The sequence below is a fragment of the Zonotrichia leucophrys genome, chromosome 1, assembly GCF_028769735.1.
Source record: "Zonotrichia leucophrys gambelii isolate GWCS_2022_RI chromosome 1, RI_Zleu_2.0, whole genome shotgun sequence".
Taxonomy (NCBI): Eukaryota; Metazoa; Chordata; class Aves; order Passeriformes; family Passerellidae; genus Zonotrichia; species Zonotrichia leucophrys.
The window spans coordinates 12,394,891-12,406,920 of NC_088169.1; the positions used below are offsets into that span (position 1 = coordinate 12,394,891).

General features: G+C 34.9%; 1 protein-coding gene across 4 annotated transcripts in view; it reads right to left on the reverse strand.

Moving 5' to 3' along the window:
• IL1RAPL1 (interleukin 1 receptor accessory protein like 1) overlaps nt 1-12,030 on the reverse strand; it is a 686,647-nt gene that overhangs the window by 263,043 nt on the left and 411,574 nt on the right. For all 4 annotated transcript variants that reach the window (XM_064707010.1, XM_064707004.1, XM_064707014.1 and 1 more), the window contains exons 4-5: nt 7,318-7,504; nt 6,127-6,280 (exon numbers count right to left, since the gene is read on the reverse strand). In XM_064707010.1, coding sequence (XP_064563080.1) covers nt 6,127-6,280; nt 7,318-7,504 — 341 coding nt within the window. The remainder of the gene's footprint in view (nt 1-6,126; nt 6,281-7,317; nt 7,505-12,030) is intronic.

Genomic DNA, 12,030 nt, shown 5'->3' on the forward strand with positions numbered 1-12,030 from the left:
ATGACAAATGCTCAGTTAGGACAGTATAGGTGGATTTAACATACTCTAGGGGAATGTAAAAGTAAAATGAAGTCTTCAGATTCCATAGCAATAACGTGAAACATTAACATTCAGTGTAATCTACTTTTTCAAAGGTTGTTTAACAAGCATCTTGGGTGCCTTAATAACAGATTTATTTAATTTTGTGAGATATTATTGAACTACAAGTTTATAGTCTTTTATATTTTTAGTTGTCACTAGCACTTTTTTGTTATAAACTTTTGTCTGCAAATTCTTTCTCTCTGTAGAATTCATCTTAACGATTTCACTACACTAAATTGAAACAATGATCCTGGTAACAACATCCATTCACATTGCTTTTATTTCAGTATTCTCCTATGACTCATGAAGAAAGGAAAACTGACTCACACAAACAAACTTATATTTTGAAAATGTCATTTCCTTATTTTTTTCCCCTCACCTGAAGTAGAAAATCAACTTTTTTGACTTATTATTTTATATTAGTCTTTAACCTTACACACAAAGCCAAAATTGAAGAAAAAAAAATATTCAGGAAAAAGTAGTATAAATTAAAAAATATATCAGGTTTATAATAACACTTAGAAATAAAGAAAATTGTTGTAAATTTAACAACAGTATGCAGGGTAATGCACTGCACCTCTTGCATAATATCTAATTTGCTAATTTAAGTGGAATTCTTCATTGAGATGATGGACTAAGATTTCTTCTATTTCTTACCAATTACTGAAACATCCCCCTCACTTTTACTGTCACTGTATTGTCCACAGGGAGTACAGGGCTCCAGCAGAAATCATGACTGCATCATCAACTACTATTGGCCACATCCTGGAGGACTTTTGGTAAATAACAGAAAGAGAGCAGCATCCTGTGCATGAAACTGGACATTGTCCAGAATGATGAGCACACAAACATATCACCCAAAGAGAACAAATTATCCCTCAGGTCTTTATTCATCTGACCACCCTGCTTTGCCTACTTCTTTGAATTACTTTCTAGAGGATCTTCTCTCTACCCTAATCATGATAGGAATAAACTCTAATAATTAAATCTGGTCTTTGTGAGCAGCATATGACAAAGGCAGAATTGTCAAACAGTGACCAGAAGCAAGGTTGAAAATCTGGAATTGTTTCTCACTTTAACTTTTGCATCTCTTTGCCAAAGTGCTGAAGCTGTTTTTCTAATTCATAATTGCAATTTATAACATGAAGTACATGACATCATCTTCACTTCCTTTGCAGTAAAATACATAAAGCTTTGCTCATTGCTGTTTTCATAAGCCTGCTTTTGAATGACCCTCTAAACCCATTTACAATAAATATGTAAAATAAACATTTATAGAGAACATTTTATCCAACATCAATATAATGTTTTGATTATTATTTCTCAAATACACACAGGAAATTAATTTAGATCCTTGTTTTCAGGTGCATTAAAATGATTGCACATAAAATGATTGCAAATCACTCATTTCTAATTTACACAAAAAAAATCATCCTACTGTTCAGCCATAACTGTGTTAAACCTACAGGATTTTATGGATTTTAAAATGCTAGCTTAGTATTTTGAACATGCTGCTTTCATAATGAGTCTATTGTTTGCTTTATATTTTATTAGTCTTTGCACAGAATAATGGTAAATAGAACTTCTATCTGAGTATGTTCTGGAATTGAATTAAATTAATGATGAGCCAGAGAAATGAACATCAGCTCTGATAATTATTGGGATCAGCTGAATCAAGTACTTGCTGGGTGCATTCAATATGGTTCATACCAGTCATTAACTTCAGAAACCAAGCAGAGTCTGTGCTAAATCTCTAAATACTTGGAAAACAACTCTCTTTGTTCTTTAATACTTTTCTCACCTAGCACCTGCTAAAAATAAAGAGGAATATACTTATGGCAGCACCTCTCTGCATTCTGATGTATTGAATGTGAAAGAGCAGCACACCTGGAAGAAATTGAAGCCAACTTTTTTGGGGAAAAAATAGTGAACATTTTGTCTTACACAAATAAAATACAGACCACTTAAAGCAGGTTATAACCTTCAAAGTATGTGTGCATGTGTGTCCTCTTTCAGGATTTGTTTTGTTTTGTTTTTTATTCACAATATATGGTGGCTAGCTGCATATAAAAGATTCACATGTTTTGAGCAGTGAGGCAAGGTATATAATTTAATTATAATTATTTCTTCATACTATTTATTTTTACAGTGATCTTTCCATCTCTAAAAATACATACATACATGTAGTCATTTAAGATTTCCCATTATGCTAATGAGGACTAAATCTGTCAGAAAGCAAAAGAGACAAAGCTTATTCAATATGACCCAAACTTTTAACAGCACTAAGAGCTGACTACAGCATAACTGAATGAGAAAGAATGCATTCCTTTTTTATTGCCTAAAAAAATCTAAAGATGAAAAAAGTCATGGGTTGAAGACAGAAAAGAGTAAACTGGCACTTTCAAGATTATTGCAGAAATTTGATAAACCAAGCAGGCTGAATTTAAATAATAAAAAAATTACTCTGACAATTTATTATTCCTATAGCTTGATTGTAAACATGCTGGAATCTGTAAATCTAAAACTGTGCTCATTCCAGCAGGAATTGTTTCCGAGGGAACTTCTTAGGGTCTAATCATTTATTAAAGAAAACAAAGGGTATCTCTGAGGAAAGGCTTCAGGATTAACGACGTACTGATTAGCTCTGTTTCCATCTGCAAGGTATAAGGTTTTCTTACTTCTGACAGAATGGAAAAAAGTACTCTAATATTTAAAACTAAAACAGAATAAGTAAAGTCCCAACTGCAAGGCTGATAGGGTCTGTTTGTTTTATGATGTTCATGATGGAGAACTATATGCTATTGCAGTGGGAATGGGTACATTCTCTCTGACACAGGCTGGACTTCATTTGACCTGAAGAAAACCCTTCAAAAGAAGAAAGAGTTTGCAAATGACTTAGTACTATAGGTTAAAAAAAAAAACCAAACAATAGTTGTTAAACCTAGAATTTAAATAAAATAAATCACCAAAAGTATTTTTGACCCATGTTGTGCACTACGACTAAATTAACACTGTACTTTACTAATAGGATTCTTTCCCAATACTCAAAACATTCTTAATTAATTATGTCAGAGACAGCAGGAATGCCTTAATTAAAATTTCACATATAAAAGAAAACCTGCTAATCTGAACTATAAAAGCCTACAAATGACTTTGTACATTGCAGGACATTGTAGAATGTGTAATTGCATAACCAAAACCCAAAAAACCTACCAATTACGCTTTTTATGTGAATATTTTGATTAGTTACAAGTTAAGATAATCAGTATATAGTTTTTGTTTTGAAAAACAGGGAATTTATAGTTCCGATCTCAGAACAATAAAGAAATTGATTCAAATCACTCATATGTTTTCAGCATGAGACACAGATCTTCAAAATATTTAAAAACATTTCCATTAAGACCAAAGAAAAAAAAAACAAAAAAAAACCCCAAAACAACAACAACAACAATAAGTAAGCCATGAAATAGTTGTTACTCTAAAGGTGTATTATAAAGGTGTATCCAAGGTGACATTGAGTGCTTATAATTTAAGCTAAGAAGCGGCAATTTCTTTTCTCATTTTTTTAAACACAAAGGAAATTATCTTTCTCCATGGCTTAGGGGTTTTCAACTGCTATACTTAGATGAGATGGATACTGCCTATTAAGTGAGCTTTATCTTTTTCTAAATGTGTGGATTCCCTTCTTATTTTTCAACTGTAATGATAAATCAGAATACGAGCCATTCCATGTTTCACTATGAGGCACACAGACATTTAAGGTCTAAAGCAGGGAGGTTATAACATGAATATACAACACCAGTATTGAAAAGAACATGTTTATAATTGCATCCATAGTTAATGGTCTGTAAGACCAGCAGGTTTCCCTAAAGGAGACAGCAATTCTGACAAAACACATTGTGTGGGAAAAAGGAAGGGAATCCTTAAGTGGTGACCATCCAAAGTTGCCCAGAGAGAAGAGGTGGTGAGGAACAGGTGTAAAAAAATTCGTATTATGATTAAATATATCTGCTTGTTCTGTTTATTCACATAATATTGTAAAGATTATATGGGGTTTACTGATTTGGAGGTTATCCTTAAATCTGCCGGGGTTTGCAGAGGTGGAAATTGAAAGGTTCCCTCCCTATGAATTCATTCATTTTAGCACATCAAAATCAGCCAAGTCTCTTTCTGTCTTTGTCTAGTTAAACATTAAATACTGAACTCCTACCTACACTACAAGTGATGAATTACATTTTTTTTAAACTATTCCTACAAATAGTAACATGAATCTGACTCCAATGCTTTTTTTCTTTTTCTTTTCTCAGTCTAGGCTTGTTGAAATACTGCTCTGCAGTGGAGCACCAACCAAAGGGACAGAAGGCATCACTTAAAAATACAGTAAATATGTACTTTTGAAACCCAGGTACCAAGTATTGCAAAAGATAATTGACATTATTCTGGTATAAATCACACACTTGAAGAATCTTTCTCTGCTTTCTTTATATCAGAGTCAATCAAACAGAATATATGGATGTTTATTGTGAGGTTAATCACTTGACAGTAATTGCCTATCTGTACTGACGAAACAAATCAATGTTGTACAACAACAAAGAGATCCTGCTTATTGAGTTTAAATAAATATGATTGATTACTTGAATCTCTCAAAACAACATAAACAGTATGATTTCCAGACACATCCAACAGTGGAAAATTGCATTCATTAATTGACCATAATTTCTGTCAATGTCGAGGGAAAATGGGTTACAGTGAATGAGAAATCAAACTTTTTACCATTAAAGAAAACTGTTGCAATTCAACCTAATGCTTAACATAGGCGTGTTACAAGTTACTGCTGTGCCTCATATTTATATATTAGATACAAAAAAAAGATTAAGAACAACGCACATCATTATTTTGGAAGACTTTTCTTGATTTACTTGATATTTTGAACGTGCAAGAACTTTAACACACAATCCTCTTTGTCAACCATATGGATCTATTTCACCTCTAATTTGCCAGAAAAATCCTCCTTCTGTTAGGAAATATATCATGAAACTACAGAGGATTACATATATCATGATGCACCCTCCCTAACATTGTAATCCTATAATTGTAAAAGCCCATAGTTACCTTACATGTATGTTCAGCTATATGTTTTAAATAATTGTAAAATGGAGGTTAAAGGTCTGGTGAGGAATTGAAAATTCAATGGACCATTCTTCACATTGTTCTGCTGCAATGGATGCAACTATTACAGCATATATTTTGCTTTAATTCATAATGGATTTTAAATATTGATGTGGTAGTTTTAAAACCAAGTTATATTAAATGCATCTTATGCAATTGCTGTTTGCTGAATTATAGAGTTTATTCATGTTATGTAATTACTATGTGGAACTTAATACTTCAAAATGTTTTCGAAGCCAAGACTAAATGGATTTAAAAAATAATCAGACAAATGAAAAATAGATTAATTGGTAACTACAGTGCATGATGATTGAGATCAGGAAGTTCTTGAACTATAAACTAGAGAAAGTGGGGAGATAATAACAGAGGAAAAATGCTCCTGTCCCTCATCATGCACTGCTCAACACTTGAAATGGCCTCACTGGGACAGAGCTACTGCTCTTGGGTTGTGACTACAGCTGTTCTCATGTTCAAAGACAATCAGAGGTTGTACCATGGAGTTATAGCTACAGCTTTTTTTATGTCCCAAGTAATTTAATAGCATGACAGATTATGATAGACATATTTTTTTTCTCTGTAAGAGGACATGCTTTCTGAATTTACCCATTCCTTGACCACACGGTGCACTCAAAATAAACAAACATAAAAAAAAAAAGCTGACCACAAGCTTTTCAAACAGAGCAAAACTTAGACTTGCCAAGGTATTACAGATACCACTGTGATGTATTCAGAACAGTTTTAACGTATCAACCATTCATACCTAGGCACACAGCAAAGATGTGTGCAAATGGTATGATTCAAAACCACACAACTTGAACAAAAATATTCAGTGGGCTTTTTTTCAAAATAGAAGAGATAGAAAGAGCCTGTAATTACCTGTAACTGTCAACTCCGTAGTTCTTCTGACAACAAAGAATCCATATTTTAGCTCACAAGTGTAATTTCCAATGTCATCCTCTCTAACTTCCCGAATGACAAGAGTGTCCTTTTTAAACACAATACTTGATCTCCATGTCTTTGACTTGCATTCCTGTTTAAAGAGAATATAAAACTTCAGGGATCGTGTTCTTAGACTTTAAATGTATCACTGTGGACAATGCTGCCCAAAGTAAAGGTGGTTAGGCAAGTACGCAGCCTAGATATAAATGTATATAAACTAAATATGTAAAAATCCAGCCTATTTAGATGTTGGTTAAAACTAATTTTATCACCAGACTTGATATTTATGCCTCTGGCTAGAAGAGGGAGTTGATTCCTTTGGTGGGTTATTTTTTACATTGGTTTGCTGAGTTGCTCGTATTTAATTTACTTATTTAGCATTACACTTATGTCTGCAATCTATGACTTTTATATTGCCAGTAGCTCAAGCTGCAGGGGATTTTTTTAATTTAATTTTTAAAAAACATTATAATTAAAAAATGTAGAGAAACAGAAGATGAGAATGAGGAGAAATAAGGATGCTATATATCTCTTTCTAAAACAATCTTAGAATCAAAGCTCTCTTTACCTAGAAAAGATGCATTCTTAACAGAAAAAAGTATTTTATCTACAAGATGAGAATAAGAAAATAGTTGGCTACACTTCTCCTATCTTAGATATGCTATCAGTTAATTTGGCCAGGCCACAAATTTTAATTTTTAGGTAGCACAGTCTTGTATACCATAATTAATTCTACTGCACTGCTTGCAAGAACTTGGCCCTTAAGTAATGAGCTAGAAAGCATAACACAATATTGAAATAAACTTATTGATAAAAACAATGAAACTATATTTGCAAATATAACTTTAAATATACATGTAAAAACAAAAATTTTGGTAGTGTTTGCTGAATTTTATGCTGCAAAATTAAGCTGTTTATTCAGGTAAAGCAGACATAGATTTCCCATGCAGTTTAGTAAAGGAAGCATTTTAATTTCTCAGTTAGTTAATTCTTTTCTACCATTGGTTCTGTTGTCTTTTCTTGACAAGATTAAAAACAACTCAAGCTTCATAACACATTTACATCAAGATAATCCTAAGAACATTGCATAATATACATTTGAAGGTACAAATCTCTTGTATTCCTTACCTTATACCACAGAATTTCAGGCTCCCTAAATGGAAATAAAAAATCCTCAATTTCAGGACATGAGATTTCCTTGCTTTTGCTAAGTTCAGCTTTTTCAAAATATTTCATCTTTGAATTGTAGCAGAGTCCGGTGTCATTTTCACCCACCGTCAGCGAAATGGACACTTTCATACAGTAAGTTGAGTTTCTGCAATGCAATGAAAATAGAAATAAAAGTCTAATAAATGGGCACTCAGGCAAAACACCAAGAGCCACATATTCATCAGCACTGAGCATGCCTTAAAACAGAAGTGGCAACATTTTACAGATGTTAATTAAAACTAATCTTGTGATTAATTATAGAAAGAAGGATGTTGCAATCTAAGGCCAGTTTGTTGACCATAGCCTTCAATGCCCATACTCCCAGGACAAAATGTTGTGCATTACCTACAGACTTCATGAGCTTGTGTTCTCTCCTGAAACCTGTTGCTACATCTGCTTCTGGATGTTGATAAGCAAGGCAGGGAGAGATTAGGGAACTTTGTCTGTCTTCCCACATTCCACTCTGTGATTCAATCAGGCAGAAAGACAAAACTGCTTGAATTTTTTTTTTCATTTGAGTTTCCAGGTGGGGAGCAAATGAGTGAATAAAGTTGAGTACTCCCCAGGAGCACACTGTGATGGTGTAAGATTTCTCTCCTACTGTTCTGTAAATGCATTTTACCCCTGGCCTGCTGACAGAGGATCCTGCAGAGAGCACTGAGGAAAGATTCACCTCCTTATCACCATTCTCATCCTCTACGAGCTGACTGCTTTTTTCATAATGGACTTTTGTGTATCAGACATGGCAGAATCTCAAAGATCAAATTCTTGATATCTGTTTCCTTTTTCTGTTCAATAAGAGGGAATAGAAATACTTTGGGATAAAGAATAAGAAAACTTAATTTACAAAACACTAGAGTCCAGTTTTCTACAGAAAATGCAACCCTGTAAGTAACCATCAAATCAGAGAATAGTGTTAGAAGCATAAATTTTTGAACAGAATGACCCTTAGCTGTTGATCTAATTCACAGACTTGTAAGGCAATCAAACATAAAATCATTTCCTTATAATGAAGAACTAAGCATAATTTGTTACAATGTTTGAGAAACTGGCTGTATAAAGCAAATAAGGTTGTTTAAGGTTTATGCAAGTCAAAGATAGGATCCACTGAATATGGATCCCTCTTGCTGCATTTAAGCTGGTAAAGAGACAATTCCCATTCTTACCTGTACATGTAATTGAAAATCACTCACCTTTTGAAGAATATTTTTATTAGTGTAAATTGTGCAATTTCTCCATTAAGGTGTTACTTGGAATATTTTATTTATTTGGGTTTTTATCATGGGTCTTGAAAATATCATAAAAAGTCACTTAATTCTGTTTTTCCAAATTGGGAAAATGCTTTTTTTTTTTGTTCTTGGAAGACTCATCCCTTGAAAACAGGTTCTGAAAAATCCATCAAATTCAGGTTTAAGAGTAAACTAACTACATAGGAGTGTCCCCTTATCAGATGACAGGGAGCAGTATAAAGGGAGCTGTTTGCCTATACAATTTTCACAATTAAATATTCTCTTTAATTTCTTCCTGTATGTTTAAGAATCATGTTTAGTTCATGTTAATGAATCGCATTATTTAAATATTTATAGAAGGACATGGCAGGGGGAAAAAAAGGGAGGACATTTTACTGTCTTCTCAGTCCCTGAAGAAGCAAGGTTACTAGAATTTTTGCATAGGCATCCTTCAGTATTTGGAGTGAATTTTGCAAAAATTATGATTAAATGTTTTGATCCACTAAAGAACTCTGTTCTGCAACAGTGACAGTGTCAATTGCCAGAGACAGAATTTTGTCTGAGGCACATCCAAGTTTCCATCGCAACAGCAGATCCTTTAGCAGATGCAGCTAAGGCTTCCTGCTCCATAAGAGAAGCATTCTGGAAATATTTCAGAATGTTTAAATTTATTGTTTGAAGTGGATACTTCTAAACTGTCAGATACTAGGTTCTCAAAAATTTTGGGTGGATTTTTGTCAGCTGAGATCCCCAACAGAATTTTCTTTCAAAAGGTCAAAACATTATCAAAAAAATCATAGAATTGCAGATACCCACTGGTGACTTCCTTATTTCAATTCTAAATACCAACTGCACAGTCAGTCTGACTCATCTCATGCTCTTTGTCACAAACCAAGGCTGTTGGGATGAAACAAAACTCAAAGAGGCAGGTACAGGAAGTAGAGTAACACAAACAGTATGAGGTAAGAAAACCAAGACAATGGGCTCCCAGTACAGAAAGAGAAAAAGAAAATTAAAAGTCCCCAGGTAGGAATAATGAAGAAGAGGAAGAGGAAGAGGAAGAGGAAGAGGAAGAGGCAGAGGAAGAGGAAGAGAAGGAAGAAGAAGAAGAAGAAGAAGAAGAAGAAGAAGAGGAGGAGGAGGAGGAGGAGGAGGAAGAAGACAAAGATGAAGACGAAGAAGAAGAAGAAGACAAAGATGAAGTCGAAGACGAAGAAGAAGACGAAGAAGAAGAAGAAGACGAAGAAGAAGAGGAAGAGGAAGAAGAAGAAGAAAGAAGATCTGAGTTTGCTGGTTACAGCTAGAGCGTGAACGATACAGTAGATGTCAAACCTCTCAGGCGCAGAAAATGTGGCAGCAGAGCCCTCTGGAGCATGCACATATGGCAGAGGGTAAAAAATGCTCATGTGTTAGAAGTAAAAGAGTTTTCCCTATGTCTCTAACTTGAAGGACCAGATAAGTAGCAAATAAAACAAAAGAAAACTCAACAGCACGAGTTTAAGGAAGTTTAAAAATTGGTGTAGGCCAGTTGGCCCAGCAGGTCACTAGCCCCCCCAGTGGCTTCTCGAGCATTCCTTCAGGACAGTAGTTCAGAAACTTCATATGCAGGATTCCCTTTTACTGGATTTGGGGTTTTTTTATGTTATTTGGGGATTTTTTTCCCAAAAATTATTTCCTCAAACTGTGCTCTAACTCACTTATCATGTGATGCTTTTTGGGTGTTTCTTTTCTTTGTTTGCCTTTATTTTTTTCCTGAATATGGTGATAAGAAGAGGTGACAAATTATCAAGTTAATTTTTCCTTAATCTTACCAGTTCCAAATGTTCACAAGTATAAAGTTACCAAGAATCTTTTTGTATATATAAGTGAAGGTTTTAATTTTCATCTGTTATTCAATAGATTTTCAAGTGTTAAAATAATGAGATCCTAAAGTATAAAATACATTAAGAGAAAGGAAAAAGCTGTTTGGTGGTTTTTATTTAAGACACCAAACCCTTTTAAATCAAATTTATTTTAAATGAACAGGTAACTTGTTAAAAAGAAAAGGAGAAGAGATACAAGGGGTAAAACTGACAAGAGAACACACACAGACTAAGAGTATCTTCTCTAAGCTTGGGCTTTTACAACATTCCCATCTACATTTGAAGGAGTTGCTTTGAGAATTAAGCACTTAAAGCATGGTTTCTTTATAAATACATCTCTAAAATGGGCCAGATGGGTTTACACTTACAAAACTGCTTTTTTTTTTCCTCAGGAAAAGACCTCTGATAATTGTCAGTCTCCAGCCTCACCAGAGAGAGCTCAGTGATGGATTCACACAGCTCAGTACTGTCCAGGCAGCATCCCTCATCATGCCTATTCATGACAGAAGGGAAAGTGGGACTCTTCCTGTTACTTGTCCACTCCAGTGCTTTGCCATTATTCTGTTTACAGAGTAAACAAACTGGAGAGCAAACAGGAAGCCAGAAAATCTCTCTTATGTTTCTCTTCCTCATACAAAGTTGAACAGTAACTTTATTTCCAACCGAGTTGGAAAAGTAACTTTATTTCTAATTCCTTCAGAACTGGACCGTTAAAAGAAAAGTCTGAGAAAAATATTTTATTTGCAGTTTTATTTAAAATTCTAATAAGAGAACTTAGCCAGTGATGTCAATATCCACTTTCTATAAATGGTTCACCACATTTCTGGGGAAAACTTTTGTTGACATCATTAATTAGTTTTTTTCTTAATTTTGCAGACACAGTTTTGTCCTTTTTCAGTCCAAGTAACTTGTGCTACAGTTATTTGGATGCCTGAAAGCTGGAGAGCAAAGAATTCATTCAAGACAGAAACAAAACCACGTTATTGATAATCTACTCGTGCTCCTGGCCCGTGGCTCCAAAGGCTCTTTGTGAGCTTTTAAACTTTCACACAAAAATTTTTAAAGCCTCTGCATAGCAGCAGGGTTTTCTGAGGACACCCCTGAGGCCTTGGGCCCGTGGTGAGGGAGGAAGGCCAGGGCACCTTGGGGCAGCCAGGATTGCTCTCGTGCTCTCAGGTCCCCTTGGTGGCAGGACCCGATGGCCCAGCAGGTCACTGCCACCCCAGGGGCCTCTGGAGCATTCATGCAGGACAGCAGGTCACAAACTTTATACGCAGGATACCTTTTTATTGGATTTGGGTTTGGTTTGCTATTTGGGTTTGAATTTTTCCCCTCTAGGCTCTGGAATGGCTGACTCCCACTCTCACTGGTTCTGATATCTGGGATCACAGATTGCCTTTTGCACAAAGCTTCCAGAGCCGGCAGAGCTGCAAGTGCTGGGGCAGTGCTTCAGGCATGGGGAAAAGGGAAGAAAAGTGGAGGGAGATGGACAGAAGCCAGCTGGAATTTTCCTCTGTGCCTTAGAAATTATCTCCTGCTTC